The following is a 24,417-nucleotide window of genomic DNA, read 5'->3' on the forward strand; positions in this document are numbered from 1 at the left end:
GTCTTTAACAACATTAACATCACTGCTTGAGTCTGTGTCCATATTTGTTTCAAACAACAAGCAGCAATGTGACTTACAAACTTTCAGCATCATGTTTCATACTAAACAATTTTGGAGCCTTTTTAAATTCTGTTTAATATTTCCTCAAGATTTCTTTGACTTTTTATGGTTGTATAAACTGTATATATTCATTGTATTTTATTACTGGACAGTTAGGAGACTTTATTGATATTCCCCATTTTGTTGTTTGTGATGAATAATGTCCCGACAGTACATTGATCTATAATCTCAAAGAGCAGGGTTTCATGTGTTCAGTACATTGATCTATAATCTCAAAGAGCAGGGTTTCATGTGTTCAGGGTAATACTGCCTCATTGTAATGATAGCTACAGTAAAGTGGAGCTGTATGAGGCAGTATTTATGCATTTAAATATAAATATGTTATCATCTCACCATAACATTCCTGTGCTTCATGTTGTCCTGTGTCTAAAATGTAACGTACACTATGAGCTTACAAGGCTCTGAAGACCGAAGCACTCACAAGCTTACAGTATCTGTCCCTGCCTGGTGTTTTTACCCATTCTAAACGATAGTAATAAACATATTTTCTCTTCTAATTGTGCATTTAATATTTGTGGTGACATTTAGCTGTTTCCCTTTTTCAACCAGGCCACTATGACTGTCTGTGTGCACAACCACTGTTGTTTTTCTCACAACTAGAAGCCAGACTAATATCAAAGGTTGGTATGACCGTATTCTCTAATTTCTCTGTCCTGAGGTGGCCACCAATTTAATTTTGTTTCAGGATAAGAATTACTTTTCTACCAGAATAAATGCGCGACATTTGAAAAAAAAAAAGAAAAAAACAATAATTAAATACTTTAAACAATAAGCACCAGTAAATTGTTCACACCTTCTCATAAAGTGTATTTGCCCAGCATTAACTGACATGTCCTTGGCAAAGAGTGCCACTGCTGTTTCAGATGCCAGCAGCCACACCTACAGTACAGAATCTCTGTATCCCTCGAGTTCCTAAATTGAAAACAGTACATACCTGTACTGTATAGGCTTGTGGTTTCAACACAAGCTGTTGTGAAATACATAGCCTCTTGCATCATGAAGTTCAGTTGAAATTACATATGGGCTAGGCCTGTGGGAGTTTTATTGTATTTTCTCCTCACACCCTAAATGCCACCTGTCCACCATCACTGTGTCACCTCAGATGTTCTCAGCAACAAGTTGCTTTTTTATTATTCTGTAGCCCCAGTTCATTGCCCGTTACAGTATACAGACCACAGCAACTCCAACCAAGATTACCCAGCAAAATCACCCATAAGAAATGCTGGACTTTCCTTTAATTATACTTGTTTTTTCATCTCATGCGTCTTCTTGAATCACTCAGCTCAGCTGGGTTGCTTGTTGGCTCTACTTTCATGAATATAAATGTTTGGTTAGGTAATCAACAAAACATCCATATGGGTGATCATTCTGATACACATTGTATAAATGTGTATCATAATTTTGCATTTTGTCTTCTTTTGGATCTATACTCCAACAGTTTGGATTTTAAATCAAGCAATTACTATGGGGTCAAAGTAGAGATTATCAGCTTTAATTCAATGTTTTTTTCTTTCAGATTGGTTTCACAGACTCCTCAGACACAGACAAACAGCTCCTCCCTCGACTACCAGACAGCAGGCGGAGCACACACATACTTGCACAGGAGCTATGATGTCACTCCTTGGCCCTATACTCACACACACACCCTGCTCTGAGGCCTGAGTCACTATGGTAACTCTACAATAACAGGACAGGTGATTTGAATCTACACCTGTTATGAATCATACTATGTCTGAATAGCTATAGCCCTTCTTAAATATGAATACTTTCATGAGATACTTTGTGATGGTCACCCATCCTACGGTACAGGTAAAGGAAGACCTGGGTAGTCCAAACAGGAAAGCCTTCAAAAGAGTTTACAGGGACTTGTTAATGTGTATTGTAAGTGTTGCTGTCTCTACATTCTTTTCCTTCACTATCTACAAGATATCTAACAAGTTCATCTTGCTTTTCTGGTATGAAATTGACTGAGCTTCAGCTTTCAGCTGTTTAGAAGTCTCATCCTCTCTTAAACACAAATACAAAGACAAAATCTCTTGTCTCAAATTAAGCTTTCTCTCTCTCTATCACACACACACACACACACACACACACACACACACACACACACACACACACACACACACACACACACACACACATTGACTCTAATCAAACAATTGTATTCACTTGACACATTTATATTATGTATATTATCAAAGACAGCTTTTAACAATGTATACAGTAGTTGACAAGCAGTACATATTGTTATTAGACTTCAAACAGACATCACGTTGTGATTGTGTGACAGGATGTAATATGAAACACTGGGGACTGATATCTCACTCTGATACCTGGTATCTGTATCTTATTATTTCTAATTATCATCCCAATTCTCAGAATAATACCTTAATCTTTGAGTCATTACATCCTCTCTCTCTCTCTCCCATGTATGTGTCATTCTCTGACGGTAAAGACAGGGTACAATGCCAAATTAATCTTCAGGGCGTTGACTATTGAGACTCTAGAACCACATTACTTTAAAAAGTTCTACCACATCAGATCCGTTTATCAACACAGAAGCTCACTCCAGAGAACACTCAGTAGCCCTACAGTGATGGTGAGTGAAGAGACTGATTGCTTATTGACTGGGTTTCAGTTGTGTACGACTTTTGTACTTGGGACAACTGCTTGATAATGGTTTAATCTAAAGCCTTTGTCATTATAGTACATTTTATTTTTATACTGATCATGAATATTCAGCAATATTTGAATTTCTGATAGCATTATAGAGTGTACCTATTCATACCTATTTGTTGCATATGATAAGAGTTTGTGTGTGCTGTACTGCACTGCTTGAAACAAACACATTGATGTGACAATTGAAGCTAGTGTAAGGCAACATGGGTAGACAGAATTCCGAAATGGCAGTGACATTTTGCTGGTAAAGGATGTCAATGTGTAGGGTTAATACTGTATCTGTCATCCAATGAGACCATAACAAGGTGAAGTATGTTTTTAAGGGGTTGAGGGGTGTGTATGGTTGATTTTGGAGGTGGCAGAGGGGGTTGTAGTGAATTAAAGTGATAGCCAGAACATTTATGTGCACAGGAAATGTTTTACATGTGCTCCTCCCACTCATTTACATCCTACCACTCATTTACATACATTACATTGTTCTACATTCTAGTCGTTTAGTAAACACTCTTATCCAGAGTGACATACAATAAGTACATTCGTCAAAATGTGTGAATTAATTATACATCACAGTCGCAAGTAAAACTTTCCATAAGGATAGGTGGCAAAAGCAGTCACAACACTAGAACAAAGGATAAACCCTTTTTTTTTTTTAATTGATTTTTATTATGCAAAAGGTCAAGTATCATACAAGTGGGTATGTTGGGAAATGCAAGGAGGTGGATACTGATAGGCCTGCATTGCCTGATTGGGTGTTGCTATGCACAGGTAAAACAAGCCAGGTAAAACCAAGGTGTGGCACCCATATAATCACAGGGTATGGTTGTACCACACCTTTAACAGGCTTCCACACACACACACACACACACACTTCAACATCAGACTGGCACGTGTGGTACCACTGAGTAACTGGTGCTGGAAATTGAGCATTGATTATCATATGATATGTCTCAATGGAATGGTTTGCAATTTACTTCTACAGAGTTACTGTAGTTGTACTGTTAGTGTTTCTACTGTTTTGCTACTTATGAAGATATGTTCACAAGGAATCGACCAATGATTTCATGAAAAAGTAATAATGATAATAACATAAATAGGCCTACTTGGTACAACAATACCAACAGTAACAGTAGTTACAATATCAACAATAGCAAGCCTGATAATAGTTAGCAGTCGTTGCCTTTCATCTGATTTACATAAGGGCCCACCCACTTTATGAAAAACATTTGCTTTACCTGGGTCAGGTATTATACAGCATGAGTCATACAGACTCCACCCCGATGTGGATTTCAATTCAGACAGTTCATGATTGAGGGAGCAGTCGTAACTCGAAAACTATCTCGCAGCTGAACGTGAAAGTCAACTGCGAGTAACCGTGATTACCAATTTCCTGAAACGCATTTGTTTAGACAACAGAGGACTGTCGGAGTGCTTAGAACTTTTTTTAATTCTCTGTATCCGCTTGGGATTGCTCGTCCACACTGCTCGTCCATCCAAGGTCCAACAATGAGTATTGTAAATTCAGACAACGTCTTTTTGTCCGCTTTACAGCGCAACAACACGGTCAGCACTTACGCGGTCCCCTCCGACATCCAGCTCGGACATGGGGGCACTCTGTCGGATGAGATGGCCAAGGCGAAGAGGGTCCAGCAGCAGGTCCAGTTGCGGCTCGCGGAGAAAACTACGCATTCGCTTCCGCGACTGAACGGCTCGGCCGCTCATTATGCTTCCTCAGGTAGGCTTGAACCTCCAGTAGAGAAATGTCACTGGTTGTCATGTCATTGGTTTTAACAGTACTGGATTGTGTCTCAGAAACTACTATATCTGCGGCAAGTGACATTACTTAGAGTAAAGGTCCACATAGCCATTATTTTAAGAGAAATACCAATTCAAGAGTCCAATTCATGAATTATCTATCTTCCAAGATAGGTCTAAGACTTATTTTTAGTTCAGCCTGGAATGTCCTTTGGTGTTAAATGTGTGTGTGAGTGTGTGAGTGTGTGTGTGTGTATGTGTGTGTATCACAACCCCGTGAGTGTGTGTGAAAGTTTTTGTGTCTGTGAGTATCTGTGAGACTTTCCACACTTGTCAGCTTTTTTCTCCCTGCTGAACAAGTTGGATGGAATGTGTCCATTCACTTCAACAGGACTGTGAGAGTGACCCTGAGATTACAAGGCAACACAATGACTGCACCCTCTTGGGCTACAAGGATTAAAAAAAAAAAGGGTTAATGTTTAACAGGCCTAAACAAGCATGGCTTTCATGATCTCACAGGTACCTGGTGCGAACTAGGGTGAAAGTGCTTCAGTACGATTGGGTTACAGGTCTTAGTCAGCTTGAAGAGGAGAGGATTCAAGGGTTATCTGGCTGATGACAGTGTGAAAGAACCAGCTTTTGTGGTGCTTGCCTAAGTACAAAACCATGTCAAAGAATGACCGTCAATGGTCTGTCTTGACAAAGCAAGCTGATTGGCAAAGTGGGCTTGTTATGTAATGCAAGCTCTGGGAGTCCCAAGTGCTGAAGGGTTTCCTGAAGTATTCAGTGTTAGTTCCAATCTTCCATATGGCGATTGACTGTGCGTAATACAATAGGAGATAGATACTCTCTCATGACATCATTACCACCATGTTGTCTTGCATAGCTTTTCACCACTCTGAATTCCTCCTATTATTAGCTTGTTCATAGTGTTATGGAGCTCCCCATGCTGTACTGATACGCACAAGTCATGACAAGAGCGTGTGTCATACCTGTGTAGTCTATAGAATGAGAGAGCAGTCAGTGAGACACACAGACAGACAACCATGATTATGTTCCATTGTGTTCCCTCCATGTTTATAGTATCTAATAACAAAGGGTGACTGTTGACTGATCCAGGAACCTTACTTCTACACCTTACAGTCTGGAGTGTCTGTGCCAGGTCTAACACCTATAATTTGTGTTGTGGGATTCACACAACACAATTCTAAGTCCCTGTACAGATGCAGTGTTCCAGTTTTAGTGTTACCCTGAGGCGGAAACCACACACACATACAGGACGGTCCAGTGTGTTTTAGAGAGCAGAATAGGAGCACTTAAGTCAGCTAACTGGGTCAACAATACCAACTGAATATTTCCCCTTCAAAACTTGAACTTCAAAAGGGAATTGTGTATTCTCTAGAACTAAATTGTTTGTGACAAAAGCGCTGTCTGGGTGTTTTGTGCCCTGTTGCTGGATTCTTTATAGGTTGAAAAGACCGATATGATCACCTAAAGCTGAGCAGTAAATCCATTAAGGTGATTAAATCCATTCTATTCCAGTGACTGTGCCCTGAGCTCTGTTGGGAGGAACATATCCAATCACTTAGACAGCATTTCACATACAGCAGTCTATTTAAGACAATACAACATACAATGTTGTCAATGCAGCTGTGCTTGCAGAAAAGTAGATGAACAATAAAGGATAATGGAAAATGTATTCACAGATGGAGGAACCACCCTGAGGGGCTTCCAAGGTACCGCCCTCTTATATCCAAATTCTGCAACTGTGAATTTTCATAAATGGCTAATTATTCTCCTTAGGGAGACATGTCCTGACAGACAGTAAGTCATACAAAAGAGAATGATACATTATACTGGAGCTAAACTTTGTTGTGATGCTTCATGTGATGTGATCAAAGACCAGGTGTAAGAAACTTGCCAAGTGGAATCTGTGTGTTTGGTATTTGGGTGTTGTCAGTGTAGGCCTGGGCTGGGCCAGAGGGAGTGGCCAGAGGGAGTGTCTCTTTCTCCTCTGACCGGTTTGTTGTGTGTCCCGCTGCCTCAGTCAAACATGAAGCTCAGTCATACACCCCTCCCTCCGACTCACCTAGGAACACACATACCCACACGGTCACACGCATTAACACATACATGTGTACACACACACACACACACACGCACGCACACCCACACTTATTCTTATATGCTATAAGAATGTACTGTATATAAGATACATACTGTTGTCCGACATCAAAGAATGACCAATTCAACTATACACACTTTTACAGGTAAATAGTGCAGGTTGTAGGTGTTGAATATTTCTATATACAGTATATGTATTGAAAATTACACTTTAAGACATCTGCTGCGTAGATGTCACACAGTCTATTAGATAGAAGGGTCCTGCTTTCAGTGAATCCAGATAACCGTGTCAATGCACTATTATGAGGTCAAGTGTCATCAACACCTCCTTCTGACAAGGTGCGTGTCACTGCCACCTGACTCCTCTATCAGACCGCCTAGCCCTAAGGCCACAGCTTCCTGTGCTCTGGCGATAGAGCAACATTTAGACACTGTCTGCACTGGGCTGGGCTGGTCCATACATGTATACATTGTTAACTGTGTTGCTCTCCTGATGCAGGGTAACCAGTGAGGTCATACTCTGTTGTCCATGATCAGATGTTGTAGCCTGGTGAATGACTTAGTGAGACAACTAAATCTTGTCAGCAGAATAGGCCCTAGCCTGGTCTTGTATAATTTATGCATATAGTTGTCAGCTAATTCTGGGAATGTTACCTTCTTTTAGTAGTTCACAGTGTTGGGACAAGATTTTTCTTCCCAGGCAGTTATTTATTCATGGCTATTTTGTTGTTGGTGTATAATCAAGATCATTATTTCTTATCAATATATAGATTTCCTCAAGTTTTACAATTACATGAAGCACAGCCATATCTATGTTTATCATCAATTAGGGCCTATACAATGCAAACATCAGGGATACAAAGAAAGTCTAGTGTCTTCTGTCTGGGTTTGATTAGGCAACACAAGAAAAGTGTTTTGGACTTACCCCGGGCCTGAAATCAGGTTACAGAATTTGATTGAACAAGGCCATAAGCTGGACTGATTTTTTCTAATCATCATTTCTCCCTTTTCTCTTATTTTAAGGCGGTTCTTCTACAGTGAAATACCAGACCTACAACCCAGGATTCAGCTCCAAGTCTTACGTTTACACAGCCTCCAGACCGGTCATGGTGTGTATACTGTGCAATAGTAATTTATAATTCCTACATATTTACACACATATATTTACACATATAGGCAAACAGCTGCCTTTCATAAAGAAGTAGTCTACAGTATCATGCGTTGGTTTCACAGTACAGGGCCAGTGAGCCACTCTGGGCTCCATAAGTGTGGTATTTCACAGTTCACCATTAGTCAGCTCAGGGCCTGAAGTCCACCCTCAAGATTCTTCCATACCTTCAGTAGCATACTATAGGAAGACATCATCATAGTAGATGTCATTAGACTATGACACAATACATTTCATTATTGAATGAATTGTATTATTTATGGCAACTCTTCACAATCCCTTCATTACCTGGAAAGTAATTCAGCACTGTACTAGATTTAGACAGTAAACTACACAGAATAAAAGAGAAACTTCATCATAATGTTGCAAACAGACCCATTCAACGCAAAAAACATTCACCAACTTCCCCGTTTTAAGAATTTGCATTAAGCTATGTACTCAGACTTTCACTAAGTCAACACACCATCTACAGTATAGAACCACTCCTTTGTGACTCAGTGCTGTAATGACTCCTCTGTGAGGTATTGATTCATGCCTCTCCTCTGTACTGTCCCATGATGCAGGCACCTCGGATGTCTCAGTACTCCAGTGGCTACTCCTCTCGCTCTGCCGTGGACCTGGGCCAGTTGCAGAGGGTCAGCATGTCTGGCGGCGGTGGGGGTGGTGGGGGTGGTGGTGGTGGTGGAGGAGGTGGGTCCATGTACCAGCATGATGACATGCGTCTGGGAGGAGGTTACCAGGCCACTAGGCAGCAGATGTCCACTGTGACCCGTACCATGAGCCGACCCGACCCTGACAACATTTCCCTGCGCTCCATGCGTCTGCAAAACCTGCCCCAGCAGCCCTCCCCCGTGACAGCCTGGATGGACGAAAGCGAGGGCAGCCTGGTCTCTGAACGCGACGCCAACTTCAACCGGCAGTACAACAGTATGAACAGCTACAGCGCCAACAACCAGATAAGGCAGGGAGGGGGCTCCATGACCTTCCAGCCCACCATGATGCGCTCCCTCAGTGGCACCCTGGCCCGCAGCGGAGGGATGGGTGGAGGGGAGCAGGAGATAGTCCAGACACACTCCTTCAAGGGCCCAGCATTCCGCACCATCAGCAGGATTAACAACCGTAACAACCGCATGAGTATGGGCTCCATGTCTGGGACCAACACCTTTCCTCCCTCAGAGGGAAGCACCTATGGGGGAGGAGGAGGAGGAGGAGGAGGCTTCATCATGAACAAGGTGTCCTCTGGCTCCCAGGGCAACCTAATGATGATGCAGCAACGCCAGGCCCCCCTGCATCGAGCCATGTCAATCAAAAGCATGCAAAGTGTTGGCAAGGGCATGGACATCTTTGACGGGCAGATGGACATGACTGGCAGCATGGGCAACCTGAGCGGGTGAGAGGCCTAAATAAGAAATGATCATTGTTATTGGTTGTGACATGGTGCCTTTAAAAGTGCATGGAAGAGCATAAGTCTCCCTAAGCACATGTTTTTTAAACACACAACCCATTTTATTTTTGGGTTGTGTGACCTGAAAAGGAAAGTCATTAGTTTCTCATGTTAACTCCCAAGCATACCCACACCCACCCATACTTCTGGTTTGGAATGCCTGGGGGTGAAAGCCTAAAATGATGCAGTACGACAAACACTTCCACACTGCAGGGTGTACAGTCATATCTAACAATCTGAAATACAGTAAGAACTTTCCCCCAATATGACCAATGTTAATCTGCATGTCTCAGGAAGTGTTCAGAGAGTGTTTAGAGAGTGTTCACATGACATTGGGAGTGGATGTCTATTGACAGTTTTATTGAGGGAGTGTGTGATGGGAATCGTATATTTTCTTGTGGATTTTGAGGTGGCTCCGTAGTGGAAGGACTGGTTTGGGTGTGGCACCAGAGCAGTTCCAGGCTTCACATTTCATACACAAACAGCTTGAGTTGAGAAAAGCCGATGGAAAGACCACAGTGTGATAGCTTAGAATACACACACACACACACACACACACACACACACACACACACATTTACCTTTACATTTACAGCATTTAGCAAATGCCTTTATCCAAAGCGACTTACAACAAATACATTTGTTTAATTAAGTGAATCATCACACACACTCACACACACTCACACACACACACACACACACACACACACACACACACACACACACACACACACACACACACACACACACACACACACAGTGTGTCATTTGATTTGAGTATAATGAAATCACTCATGATGTGTTTTTCTTATTTTAACGTTGACAGAATCAATAACTTGGACATGCCCACAGCTGTCAGGTACCTGGCAGATTCTGAGTATGAGACGCAGGTCTTGGGAGCGGCCTATATTCAGCATGAGTGCTATAACAACAATGATGCCAAGATCGAGGTACAATAATGAGTCACTTCTTATCTTCTCTTCATTTCCCATGTCTGATATCCCTTTATGATGTTGACAATGTTCACAAGCATGTGAACTGACTGCCCTAAAATATGCTTCACAGTAGATAAATTATGTTCCTGCCTCAACACATTGGTGTGCTTCCAGCTATGCCAACCTCTACGCATATTGTCGTGATTGAAAGCTGTGGCTTGCATTACCCCAGACTAAAATGATCAGACATCTTATTAAAAAGAAAATGTCTGTAGTGGCAACTATCTTTTGTAACTTTGCTTTATTGGCTTATATTGGCTTAAGATAGCTTGTGATAGCTTGTTACACACATATTTCACTGCTGTGTTCCTGCTACTTAAGAGGTGTTAGAGATACTCTATGTATCCTCTTGTTGGAGAGGTGACACAGGGTTTACTTGGCTGTTTCACTCACACAACTCCTTCTCCCTCCCTTCACCAGGTGCGCCGCTGTAAGGGCATCACTGAGCTGGTGAGGCTGTTTAACAGTGACAGCCAGGAGGTGCAGCGCTATGCCACCGGTGCAACACGCAACCTCATCTACGAGAACATGGACAACAAGGTGGCCCTGATCGAGGAGGGGGGAATCCCACAACTCATTGAGGCACTGAAGGAGCCTGATGATGAGCTACGCAAGAACATCACAGGTACGAAAGCCCTGTCTCTCTCTCTCTCTCTCCCTCTCCCGCTCTTTTTCTCTCTCTCTCTCTCTCTCTCTCTCTCTCTCTCTGACTCAAATGGAACTGCAAAACCAAACAGGCATGTACTTGTCTGACCTGGTAATAATGGCTGTTCACTTCCAGCAAGTAGTGTCCTTGAAATTCCTAGGTGTGACCGGAAGAACTTTCTTTTCTGGAATGATTTCACCCTGAGTGGGAGGGGAGAAGATAAAATACATGAAAATCATGGAGCTGTGGTGACTCCTTTCAATGTAAAGTGAACTCCTAGAGTAGTGCCCTTGTCTCATGAACTACCACCCGCCCAAATCACCTCAGCCTGGCTTGTATTTACGATCTAGGTTCCATGATATTTGAAGGGGTGGTTCTTGGGTGAGGTCTGTATGGGCAGTCCCCAGTGATGAATGAGAAGCGGTGGGGAGAGTAGAAGACTCCTGCTTTAATGGGTGTGTGTGAGTACACACAGCCAGGAGGAGGTTCCCTCTGTTCTCATGGGTGTGTAAGGAGGGGGAGGGAGTGTGTGTGTGTGTGTGTGTGTGTGAGTTGTCTCGACCTGTACAGCTCTCACTGCCACTCCCTACAGAATGAGTCAAGCTGTGTCACTCACTCTAGCTGTTCGAACACGATCTGTGTATCTAGATCTAGACAAGATCATGTAATTGAAACACAGCCAATTAGGTACAGTGTGGGAGAGAAGCCACTGCGAGTGGTTTTGGAGGTAAACTGTTGCCTACTGTATGAGTATGGTCATCTGATAGTCAGTCACACAAGTCCTGTTTTGATCATACGTGCAAATATGCCTTTGGCTACAATATCCCCATATTGAAATCAGAGTGGAAGCCTATTAGTATAGTATTAATCTCATTCCCCAGACACTCACCAACTCATCAACTTGGCCTTCATTTAAAATACAATGACCGGGAGAATCTGCCTGTCACATAGCAATCGGCTTAATCGGTTAATCTATCAACCAGTCATCTTCCACAACACCTCTTGCCAGTGCTTGCACAGAACATTTCTGATTCGAAGCCGCGTCTCACAGTCGTGTGATTCGCTGAAATGACAAATACTTTACTGAGTAAATTCACCTCCACTAAGGCCATGTTTGAGTAGTGGTTATTCCACGCTTAATATGTGATGTGTGCAAAAGCCATTTAGATTTCTTTTTTTTGTGGGGTACAGGCATGTCCAGGTGACTAAAGGTCCTTGTGTCTCTGCAGGTATTCTGTGGAACCTGTCGTCCAAAGACAACCTGAAGGAGAAGCTGGCCAGGGAGACCTTACCTGAACTGACAGAGAAGATCCTCATCCCCCTCTCAGGCAGCGGAGACTCAGAGGTCATCCAGCAGAGCCCGTCAGAGGTAGACATCTACTACAACACCACTGGATGCCTCAGGTACTCATACACACGTATGGAGCTGTTGGTGCATTTTCCTCTGAAAGATATTTATCATTGTTGAATCAGCTCTTTAACTCCTTGACCCCTGTGTGGCCTGCTGACCTCAGGAACATGAGCTCAGTAAATGAGAAGACCCGCCAGCAGATGAGGGATACCCACGGGCTGGTGGACGCACTGGTGGGCTACATCCAGGCATCCCTCAAGGACGGCAAGGTGGAGGACAAGGTAAGACTGAGCATCTTAGTGGAATGGAGGAGGATGAACCTGCCTCTTAATGTTAAATGTTAAATAGTGTTTTAACCCTCTCTCTCTCTGTGTCTCTGTCTCTCTCTCCCTCCCTCTCTCTGTGTCTCCAGGGAGTGGAGAATGCAGTGTGTGTCCTCAGGAACCTCTCCTACCAGCTGTACACTGAGATTCCACCCTCTGTCCTGATGCGTCTGGAGGGACCAACCCGAGCGCAGGGTTCCTCGACGGGCGAAGCCATTGGTTGTTTTACCCCTCAGGGCAAGAAAGCCAAAAATGTACGTAGCTTTTGAGGAGGTCATTCTTTTGACAGCAGGTCATCAGAACAGACCCTGAGTATGTTTAGTTGGAGTTCCTGTATCATACATGGTAGTAACACCCTCTACCCTTTCAGAGGAAGAACCAGGATCTGTCCACGTTCACTGAGGTGGCCAAGGTGCCCAAGGGGCTGGAGTGGCTGTGGCACCCACAAGTGGTGGGGCTATATAACCGTGTGCTGCAGCGCTGTGAGATCAACTCCACCACCCGCGAGGCTGCTGCTGGAGCACTGCAGAACATCACCGCTGGAGACAAGAGAGTGAGCAGCTCTCCTTAGTAGTCCCAAATACTCAGTCAGATACAGCCCAAAAAAACATACAGCCAGTGTTCCAATGACCTGAACTGAACTTTCTCTCTCTCTCTCTCCCTCTCTCTCTCCCTCTCCCTCTCCCTCTCCCTCTCTCTATCTATCTCTATCTCTCTCTCTTTCTCTTTCTCTTTCTCTCCCTCTCTACCCCTCTCTCCCCTCAGTGGGCGTCGGTGCTGAGTCGGGTGGCTCTGGAGCAGGAGCGGATGGTCCCTGTAGTGTTGGACCTCCTGCGTACCAGCAATGACATGGAGCTGCGCTCGCTCACCGGCTTCCTCAGGAACCTGTCCCGTCACGCTAAAGACAAGAACGACATGGGTCAGTGCCTTTCACCTTAAACCCTCTCTTTAAAAAAAAAAGAAACAGATTGATGCATTTCATTGAGGGCTTAATTCCTAATTAAGAGATGCATGTGTGGAACTTTCTTGACCATCGCATAAATCATACATTGGGAAATGTTTGGAATTTTACTTATGTGCAGATCTCTCGATAACATTCAGCCCTTAATGACATACATGCATAATTGTGGGAGGGAGAAATGTTTGTGCAAGGGACAACAGTTGGCTAAATAATCTTTCTCTTGGCTAACAATCTTTCTTTCTCCATCCAGCAACAAAGGTAGTGAATCACTTGGTGACCAAGTTGCCCAGCGACGGCCACCAGAAGGAGCCGTCCGGTGACGTGGTGGTGAACATCTGTGGTGCCCTCAACAACCTGGTGACCAGCAGCTCTCTAGCTGCACGAGACATCACCTTCTTCGATGGGCTGCAGAAACTGGTGGCCATCAAGAACTCTCATGACAGCAGGTACGGGATGAAGAAGAATATTGAGTCATTGTTTGATAATAAAGACCATGAAAAGCCTTTCAGATGCTGATTTTATTGGCTGATCTATGTAATGACTGTGTTTCCTAAGTGGCAGAGAAAGAGTGGATACATATGTACTGTACTCTGGGTCACAGAGCATGAGGTAAATCATTTCCCCGGTATTTACATACTCTGTCCCTGCCCAAGCACAGATGCAGTATTATGAGCTCATGAGATCCAACACCTGTACACTGTGATAGTCCAGATAAGCCTATCGCTTATCAAATCAAACAAGTCTACTACCGTAAACATGTTCTCCCACACTGCCCATCAGTGTCATTTTATAAATGCTGGATCTCTATGGCAAGACCACCCAAGTTTCGCCAAAATTGTCCCAGTGGTGTCGAAGATATTGTGTGTGACATACAAACATACAAATATACGGACGGATGGAGACCGATCCACAGTCCCCTCCCTGAGTTCATTGTGGGGGACAATAAGCTAATAAGAAATAACATTTTTAGAATTAGGTCCCCTTTATCCACTGTATCAACCCACTGATGACATGCATACAGTACAATGCATCCATTGTACTGCGGATCATGTCTTGCAGTACCTCTGGTTTCATTGTTTGTATTGTTTTCTTAACAATTAATTTCTGTCCAAATGCTGATTGTTAACCTTGAATGTGTCACTATTTCTTTTAGCCCTGGGAAGCTGAAAGCAGCCAAGGCAGCAGCCACTGTTCTCTGCAACATGTTTCAGTACAAGAAGCTGCACAAGGACTACAAACAGGTGAGACACTGGAGAAGGGCTATCTATGTGATTTATAATCAGGAGTAAATGTATGGTCCCTTTCTGAACAAACTGATGTTACATTACATCTGCATACAGTATGTTCATACATTCTCTAAGTGGGGCCTCTATTGCAGTAATTAAGGACATTTTATAAGTGTTTAAGTCTCTGGCTAGTGTGAATACAGTATGAGGAGCCTGAATACCTGGGGACATTTCTTAATAATGTACACAGAAGGGATTCCCTGTAGAATTCCTCTCCTTTCACTGTGCTCCACTTACATTTGAAGCAAACTGTCTTCTCTAATCCTTGAACTGAATAACCATTGATCCATATCGCTTAGTCTCACATGCACAAACAACACACACAGGACACATGCAAGCACGCATGCATGCACACACACACACAAGAATATTATCAGTGGTTAAATATATTGTAGTAAGCAGCTCCACCCACATTCCTTTGTACAGTATGTGCGCTAATGTGCAAGTGTGTGCATGCATGTGTTTGCATGTCTGTGTGTGTGTGTGTGTCTGGGTACATTGAAATACGCTTCAGGACAGGGTGGTTCATGTTCAAAAATATGCGTTCGTAACTGTTCACGTTTTACACAGACACACACCTTTCAGTTGGGAGGGACTTGGTAGGATTACGGTAGCCTGTCCCCCAAGATGGTGGCCTGCCCCTCCTAAGGGTGCGGTTCACAGGTGATTTCCTGATGAGCAAGTTGCAACAGCGCAAAAATACCTTTCTCTGCCTTGATCCACAGACTGTTTTTAAACATAAAAAAAAAAATATGAGTTCCGTTATCATTTCTGTTGCATGTTCTGCTACACGGTCACCTACGTATGTTAGACTGTATAACAGTGTGTCTCAGGTTCAAAGGTCACAGCATTTTTCAAAACCATGGTGTAGACACTGTAGGAAATAGACCAAGCATTGTAGGATAGGATAGGATAAACTGTGTAGTCCCTGATGGGAAAATGGTCTTGAGACACAAAGTACTGCTGTATACAAAATAAACACTGTACATTACACTCTCCACATAGAAACAAACACTGTCACACACATCTCTGTATTGACCCTGTCACTCCTCTGGGTTTCAATGTTCACACATACGGCATGCTCTTTGGAAAATATCTCTTGACAAATGTTTCTCTTATTTTTGTTCTTTGCAGAAAGGGTTTACACGACCAGACTTTGCAGACATGACGATCTAAAAAAAGGACTCAAGATACAATCTTACACTGCCAAATAGCTGAAAAAGTATGAACACTTAAGTGATCGAGGAGGATTTGCGCAACTGAAAAGACTCCTTGACTACCTCCTGTGGACATGGAATCAGACAAACTGCAATAGCAAATGACAATAAAGATGGATCCTGTATAGTGATTACATTAGTGATGGATTCTCATGATAGCAGATGTGCACCTTTACCATTTTCCTTTGTATGTTTGAATTCTGTATGTCTTGTGGAATCACAGTTTTTTTCTCAGTGCAATGTATTTAATGGACTTGCCTCTTAACACTTCTCCTGCCCGCCCAACTGTAATGTGGCACCACTCCCTGTTAATGGCGGAGATAGGTGGAGAGCCCCATTTTGTTATTTAGCACCAACGCAGTCTTCAAACCCCAACTGTTGGCTGACAAGTCCAAGCTAATATACAAAAGTATACAAAAGTATGGCTTGCTCTGTTGAATAAGACAATTCTAGTGCGCTTTTATACTGGTTTATTTTTTAGATGTTATTAATTGCATATGTTTTTCATTATTTGTATGTAGTAATAATTGAAATTAATAATATAATTATTACTGAGAGTTACTGAATGTAATACATTTTCCTGGATGAAAAATGAAAAATACAGAAGCAAATAACAGCTACTGAAATGTGCATGTGCAAAAAGTCTGGTATTCAGAAAAGGGATAATGGTACTCTAAAAGCTGAATGTGGAACACTGTTAATCAGAAATGCTTGATAAAAAATAAAGATGGATACTGTACCACCACTTCTTCTTGACAAATGAAACTATCATATGGAATCATTATTTAGTTGTTGATCACTTGCCACTACTTGCTGTTTTGTTTGCCTAATATCTGGGGTATTATAATGTATTTTGTGGATTAAGTCAACAAACAGTTGTAAGTTAATTTCATCAAGGCTGGGGGAAAAGCATGCAGCCATTGGAATTCTCCTACAGAGCATGCTGCAATATTTGTATTGTACTTAGTTAATGCATAAATGTATAAAAGTATATAATATTTTGTTTACATCACATTGTTTGAGATAACCTTTCTCCTGAATGTTTTTTGCTTAGCCTCGGGAAAGGTGATTTTCAAGTCTATTTTTGGTATTGAAAAATGTTTAACTCTATTGGAAATATATTTTAATTGGATTTAAAAGTAAACATTTAAAACCTTAGAAAAGTATGTTCGAATGATTATTGGTATTAAAATAATATGAACTGCTTTAATAATCTTTTGTCATATAAAACAAAATATGATTAACATTATTACTGGAAAGAGATGTTTTCTTAGATAAAGAATTGGTGTGACTGTCTATCTTCCAATGTACAATGAGACTACTGTACTTTACTCTATACTGTATCTACGATATGGTAATCCAATGTGCTTTTTAACTGTTAACTGCTGATGTGTAAAATGCATATTTTGTAACTAATAAAGGGAAAATAGTTCTTACATTTGTTCATGAAATTAATTTTGTTATTCAGAATGAAAAAAAATAATCTTGGAAGTTGTATTGTATTGTTGTGAGGTTGCAGTTGCGCGCCATGTAGAAGACTGACAGTGCTGTGAGTTCTATGCTCCGCCCTGTTTTCATACTTTCTCCTGCTCAGACAGGAATAATACATGGCCCTGGGCCTGCCGCACCCTCCCCTGATCTGTACTCTGTTTAACCAAGCAAGACCAACCCTTTCCGACACTACCCTGGATACCATGACACCTTTAAACAAAAGAAAGAGAAAGTACAGATTGGATCTCCTCAAGGTAAAATCTTAGTTATACATTAACCATTATAACCACAACAACCAAAGTTGTAAGCAGTAAATACTACAATCACCATAAGGAACGGAGTTAATGATAAAATCCTTAGATATTAAAGCCTACGTTTCTTGATGACTCAAGTCTGAATTTAGTCTGCCCTCTGCTGGTAAAGTAAAATACGTCTTCTTTGAATAACAGAAACCGAAGATACACTTTGGCATGGCTGTCATGGAACACGACAAAGGTTTATGGGTAAATATGCGGTGACCTGGTGTTTAGTTTCATTTTTCAACAAAACAGTGTGAGAGTGAACAGCCTTAGCAACTGGAACGGCAGCTTTTTAGATATTTCTATTAGAAAGATTTCAGAATATAAACATAAAACCATAATACAATGAATGCACATTCACTCTACACATTCAATTAAAAACAGACACAAAACAAAACAAACACAAAATCCTTGAAATCACCTGATCCTGCACAGCCGACCATTAATCACTTTATTTTACCAATTTTATCAATAACATACAGTATGTACAGTATAATAATATGTGCGGAGCATATATAACAAAACAGCTTCTATTAAATAATCAACAGATATTTCAAATAGTGATTGTAGCTGTAGAAAAGCCTAAAATATCACAAATTCAATAAATCAATAATTTGAACAAAAATCACTGAAACAGTATATAATTGTACTGTAACACTTCTATTCATTTAGAAGTATATTGTGCATGTTGTTCGTGAGGGAATATATCTGTGCCATTTCTATCTATAGTAATTTCACATACAGTATAAAGACAAAATAAAATTACCATAATTAAGTCAGGTGACACATTTCTATAAGTAATTGAAGGTGGGAGGGAGGAGGGAGGGGGTTCTTGATCAGATGTCCTCCTTTGTAACCAGGCAGTAGAAGTCTGTACGGGCTCCATAGTTGCGTGCGCCCAGGTCAGATATGTCGATCTCAGAGGACTTGAGCTCAGCCACGGGTGCTGTGTCAGCAGGCAGCACAGGGGCTCTGGAGGACGTGAGGGCCTTGTACACAGGGAGACGCAGCCCTGGAAGAGAGGGAGGGAGGAGAGGAGAGGGTGAGGGAGGAGGTTGTAAGGGCAGGTTTTCACTGTGGATCAGGACTGTAGCATCTAGCTACAGACAATATTTTCAACCTATGCAAGCAACAATCAATATTATCAATCTGACACATGTTCCATAGGATCTATGAACATTGTTGTAACATTGTAAACTACCCAAACATCTGGTCTTGGAGGACCATGACCAGCCCTGTGCTCTTACCCAGGTCTCCTGCAGGGTCTGGGTCTGGGCGACAGTCCAGGTAATCTGGGTTCAGGGTGAGCATGGGGTCCTTGTCATCCTGGAGCATGGTCTGAGGGTCCCCCGCAGAGTCACTGTGGTAGACCACCTTGCGGGGCATGGCCAGGGCCAACTCCTTCCAGAACACAGAGGACGGGGTCTGTGGAGAGACAGAACACAGAGGACGGGGTCTGTGGAGAGACAGTACACACTCATCTACTCACTATGCGCATCAAACTCTACTACTGTGACCTCATTATAACAACGACTTTCTTTCTGTGGGCCATCGATCATAACAACTTTCAACCTTCTGACAATGTTACAATGGCAAACATCTCAAACCAACAATCAAACATCTCAAACTTGTCCATCCCTGGCAGTTATTTTATAATGATGAAAGTGCATAAGCTGCTCCTCACCATGGAGTGATGCCCCCATGTGAGCACAGTGAGTCGGTGCTGGTGCTGTCTGAGCTGGTGGGTAATCTCCAGATTCATGTGTTTGGGCTGGCCCGCCATTACGATGAAGATAAGCCGCTGGGATAGCTCCAGCAGGTGCAGCAAGCCCTGCCTGAGAACAAGGACACATTATCAGAGTCAATAAGACTACACTCACCTGCTGCTGTCATATATTGAAACTGAATATACTGTATATTTGAGTAGATTGATATCATTCTGTCCATTTCTAGAACATTTCTAGACATTTCTAGTAGAAAGAACTGGAGATAATAATGGTTCTCTGAATATAGTAGCCGATTCTTCAACATTTTCACGAGACATTATATGAATAACTTGATGGTTCTGGTGGACAGAGAGGGTCTGACCTGAAGTTGTTGGAGCACCAGTCGTGTTCCAGGTAGGCGTGAGAGAGCACCACGATGAGACGACGACAGTGGCTCACATTCATCAGCAGCTCAGCAGAGGGCTCTGAGGAGGGAGGCGTGATATGGGTGAGACACAGTCAAAGTCAAAGTGGATTTATTGTCACATACTCTGCGAGCAGAGCAATGAAATGCTTGATTTGCACAGGGCCTCAACAATATAATCTAGAATAAACTCACATTTAATATACAGTAGACACAGATATCCAGCCACCAAGGTGGAGAAAGTCAGCCAAGACATCCACCCACTTTACAGTCTGCTCCATGCCAAACTAAATAGTTTCCTACTACACTACATCAGAACTTTACATGATGTGACCAAGTTCATGCTACAAGTTGAAGTGAATGTTAAGCCCTCTTTCTTCGTTATTGAGTGCTGTGTCATTACCTGAGCCAGGAAGGATGTCATTATCATTCAGGTGGAGCTTGTGTCCATATTTATTCTCCAAGTGGGGTTTAAGAATGAAGTTGACAAACTTCCTGTCATAATCATTGCTCACATAGGAGATGTAGGCATCATACATCTTGCCGTCTGATGACATCAGGAGAATAGAAACAAGAGACATAATCATTTACATTTACATTTACATTTATGCCATTTAGCAGACGCCTTTATCTAAAGCGACTTACAGCAAATACATTTGTTTAAGTAAGTGAATCATCTATCCATCAGTCATCAGAAGATAAAGTAATCAATCAGTAATCAGGATTAAGTTTAGGGTTAGTACAGGGGGGTAGTGGGGGTGAAGAGGTCTTTAGGAGGGACTGTTAAGATGTAGCCTGAAGAGATGGGTTTTCAATCATCATTAATCAGTCAACATTACCTGTTATCATAAACATTTGACCAAATTACATAATACTACTGCAGTGGGATCCTCACCATTGAGCTCATAGTCTCCATAAGAGTTCTTGTACCACAGTTTAAGGTTGAGGCGGCACCCAGAGTACACCATAGCAGCAATGGTCAGTAGGGCGAGGAGGGTGATGGCTGCGATGACAGATGCAGTGTGGCTGGGGTGGACTATTCACACACATACGCACGCGCACACGCCCACACACACACACACACCCACACACACACACACACACACTTCTTTCAACTGGAAAATCACAACCGAATCTCTGCCCAATATGATGACATAGTATGAAATGTATAGTATATAACCTCAGGTACAGTACTAATTCATTGGACACTGTTAAAACATTTGAACATTAAGACTTACTAAGTACTCATTACCGTGAAAGTCCACTTTGCCTAGATATATTCCTAGCATTTACGGTCTGAATCTGCTATACTCTTACTTGTATTCTGGAGGCTGAAGTCAGCGGAGATGTTCCTCACCTCACAGGAGTAGAGGCCATAGTCAGCCTGCACTCTGAGGTGAACCACCAGCAGGCTGCTCACCATCCGCTGGGATTCACTAGGGTTCCTGGAACAGGAAGCACTATTCTAACATCGTGGTTCCAGATACTGTACACTTCTTTTACTGGTGAAATGTATTGATACGTTTAGAGATAACATTTAATCATACTTTCTCCTCAGCTTTTACATCACTCATTCTCAAAAGCTTTTATGCGCCCACATTTTTTTTATTATTACAATTGCAAGAAATGACATCTGTACTTAGTATGACAATGTGGGTGGCTACACAGTACTACAGTATTTAATGAGCTATTCAATTGTTATTACTGTACAATAACAGCCTTACACAGTCTAGTAGCACCTTCTGTAATTCTGTCTGCATCTGAAGGGGTTTGTGAACTCCCTCACTCACCACATGGAGGTGTTTAGGCTGTGGTTGGACAGTGGACTTCCATCCTTGCTCCAGAGCAGGTTAGTCTCACACTGCGGCTCCTTGGGGTCCCAGCCCAGGAGGGCAGTGCAGTTGAGGGACACAGTGGAGCCCAGGGTCTCCCAGAGCTCAGACAGGCCCCCACTGGGCTTAAACTCCGGGGCTTTGGTGCACAGGGGCTCTGTGTGAACACGTATAAACACAAACCACTGCTGTAGTTACTAACGGCACAAACTTTAAAAACAATAGGGGCCTTCATGTGCACAGCCCAACCTTGTTAGGCGGATACAGCCATCTCATAGCTGGAAGGTACACTGAAACCAAATGCCTCTTTGCAGGTGTACCAAATACCAATTCCCCTCCCCCAAATCCAAAATGAAATCTAACTCTAGGAGGTATGACAATAGCTTACTGAGTTGGCCACGTTGAGGATATGCTATTACATTACACTTGATATTACCATATTGTTTACATTTCTATTTAATTGTATAATGCTATGATAGACATGATCTGACAGCCTGATAACTATACTGTGGCTATTCTGAATGGTCACACTCAATCTGAAAGTAACAGACCTTCGATAGTGAGTTGCACAGTGAACGCGGCTTTGAGATTGTCCTTGAGCATACAGGTGTAGTTCCCCTGGTCCTTAGGGCTGAGGCTGGGGAACTCCAGGAAGGCTCTGCCCTTCTGACTGAGTATGACCCGAGCAGGGCTAGATGGGGAGCCCCAGGGTAGCGGGGAGCAGTCCTTCAGCCAGATCAGCTGGGGGGAGGTCTGCAGCAGGCCAGACTCCAGTGGACAGTCCAACTGATGTGGACCCCTCTCTCCTCCCTGGAACACCTGCGCCTTGAACCTTTTCTCATCTACACAACTATGCACTGTAACAGGAGAGGGAAAGAGGTGTAGCAATTAGTTCCCTGAACTCTCTCTGCTTTATAAATGAGTCTAGATGTGTCATCTACCACAGTAAGCAAAATACTGGAAATTACACCCATCATTTGCAAAAAGCTTTGGATCTAATACTTTGCATACTGTAGCTTGTGGAGATAGAGTCTCTGTGTTTGATTCAACAGAGGAGTATTATTGTTGGCTACACATTGAGTGCAGGTGAACCTAATGGTGCATGAAGGTGAACTTGGTGGCTTTTCACCAAGTTTTTTAGTTGAAGCCATAACGTAGAACAAATGGGTACTTTGCTGAGTCTAAATAATAAAATCAGAAAATCTACTTGATGGGGATGTTGATCCCCTTTTCTGTGGTTACCTGTTGTTTCACAGAAGCATATGGCCAGCTCATGATGTTGGACAATCAACAGCTAACAAGTACAACTGCAACCCTTTGCAGTTGCAAAGTTTTGGATTGCAGATTTGAATATTCTTTGCCCTTAACAATTCAAATAACACACATTCTAATGTGCATATGTCAGACCATTCTACAGCAGAGCAAACACGAACTGGTCATGCATTTATTTTCAAGCATGTACTGTCTTAATAATGAGTAACATCAGAGCCCATTGGAGTCTGCATCAACCTTGAACCCTTTTATTCACAGGAGACAGCTAGCCTACACACAGGCTAAAAATGCAAATACCACCAGAACTGTCAAACTAGCTCTGTCCAGCATACTACATACGACATTCACCAGTTCTACTAGCCCCAATGTTGTTGACATCAGCAACATCCAAATTTAAAAAGTAGTATGTCTAGTCACAAAATGGGGTTCCAGTTCTACAAGATATTCACAGGTAGTGAAACCTGGAGAAACTTGTCAAACTCCTCAGCTCTGGGGACCCATTGTCTGTTCACCCACCTAATGTCTATTTACCATTCCTTAGGATGTATTAACATACAGGCACTGGGCATATCCTGGTGCAAAGTCTAGATTGGAGCCAGTGTCATTTTGGCTGTCAGGTGAATTGCAGTGTGGCACTGATACATTGAGAGTAAAGATCGTGTGTATTGATTGCTGATTGGCTGTTTGTCTCTACTCCAAGCATTAATTCAGTTGTTTCTTTGATGACTTTCCACTCGAGGTTTGACGTGATGCGACATTGTGGGTACAGTTTCATTCTTGATGTGCTGTCATGCAATTAAACAGTCATTACAAATTATACTACAGTAAATTATGTATTAACTTTATAACATGGATACTATGGCTACAGATATGATTGCCAGAGAAACAGTTAAGTCTGCTGTTAACAAACGTAAATGTATTATTGCTTGACCTATTAGTAAAAGTAGTTTCCTATTATTGTAAAACTGACTATAAATTAAGTGCATGCTAGGTAACAACTGCATTCCATCAATACATTGAAAAGTCATTGGATGGAATCTTACCTCCAGCAGATACCAGGAAATTGTGCCATAAATTACACGCCACTATGAAAGCAACTAGTTTCGATGTCATTGCTCACGTCCTTCTTATTCCGTGTTTACCCCCGGACGAAGGATAGATGTTTTTATAATGTCGTTCAGCTCCAGTAACTTAATAACGATCTAATAAACATGTAATAACTCCAAAGATCGACAGTCAGAACATCTGCTGCACTGCTGTAGAATGACTTCTTGGATGTTGCGCATGTGATCACGTGATGTCGGCTCACCTGTTCAGTGGAACTTTC

At 42.3% G+C, this 24,417-nt stretch overlaps 2 protein-coding genes across 2 annotated transcripts; one reads left to right on the top strand and one right to left on the bottom strand.

Moving 5' to 3' along the window:
• Window positions 1–4,064: 4,064 nt before the first annotated feature.
• On the top strand, window positions 4,065–17,502 carry pkp3a (plakophilin 3a). The gene is made up of 13 exons (XM_083665613.1): window positions 4,065–4,531; window positions 7,699–7,784; window positions 8,407–9,233; window positions 10,114–10,237; window positions 10,703–10,907; window positions 12,158–12,332; window positions 12,443–12,560; window positions 12,692–12,856; window positions 12,973–13,155; window positions 13,368–13,521; window positions 13,814–14,009; window positions 14,717–14,804; window positions 15,984–17,502. Exons 1-13 carry the CDS (start codon window positions 4,303–4,305, stop codon window positions 16,023–16,025), a joined length of 2,592 nt encoding a protein of 863 aa, XP_083521739.1. The 5' UTR covers window positions 4,065–4,302; the 3' UTR covers window positions 16,026–17,502.
• Window positions 17,503–18,264: 762 nt separating this feature from the next.
• sigirr (single immunoglobulin and toll-interleukin 1 receptor (TIR) domain) lies at window positions 18,265–24,383 on the bottom strand. Its single transcript, XM_083665870.1, has 10 exons — window positions 24,134–24,383; window positions 22,370–22,675; window positions 21,777–21,975; window positions 21,304–21,431; window positions 20,882–21,022; window positions 20,390–20,533; window positions 19,945–20,047; window positions 19,541–19,691; window positions 19,104–19,281; window positions 18,265–18,868 (listed from the first exon to the last, which is right to left on the bottom strand). Exons 1-10 carry the CDS (start codon window positions 24,201–24,203, stop codon window positions 18,693–18,695), a joined length of 1,596 nt encoding a protein of 531 aa, XP_083521996.1. The 5' UTR covers window positions 24,204–24,383; the 3' UTR covers window positions 18,265–18,692.
• Between the last annotated feature and the right edge of the window lie 34 nt (window positions 24,384–24,417).

Source organism: Argentina silus (genome assembly GCF_951799395.1).
Source record: "Argentina silus genome assembly, chromosome: 3".
Taxonomy (NCBI): domain Eukaryota; kingdom Metazoa; phylum Chordata; class Actinopteri; order Argentiniformes; family Argentinidae; genus Argentina; species Argentina silus.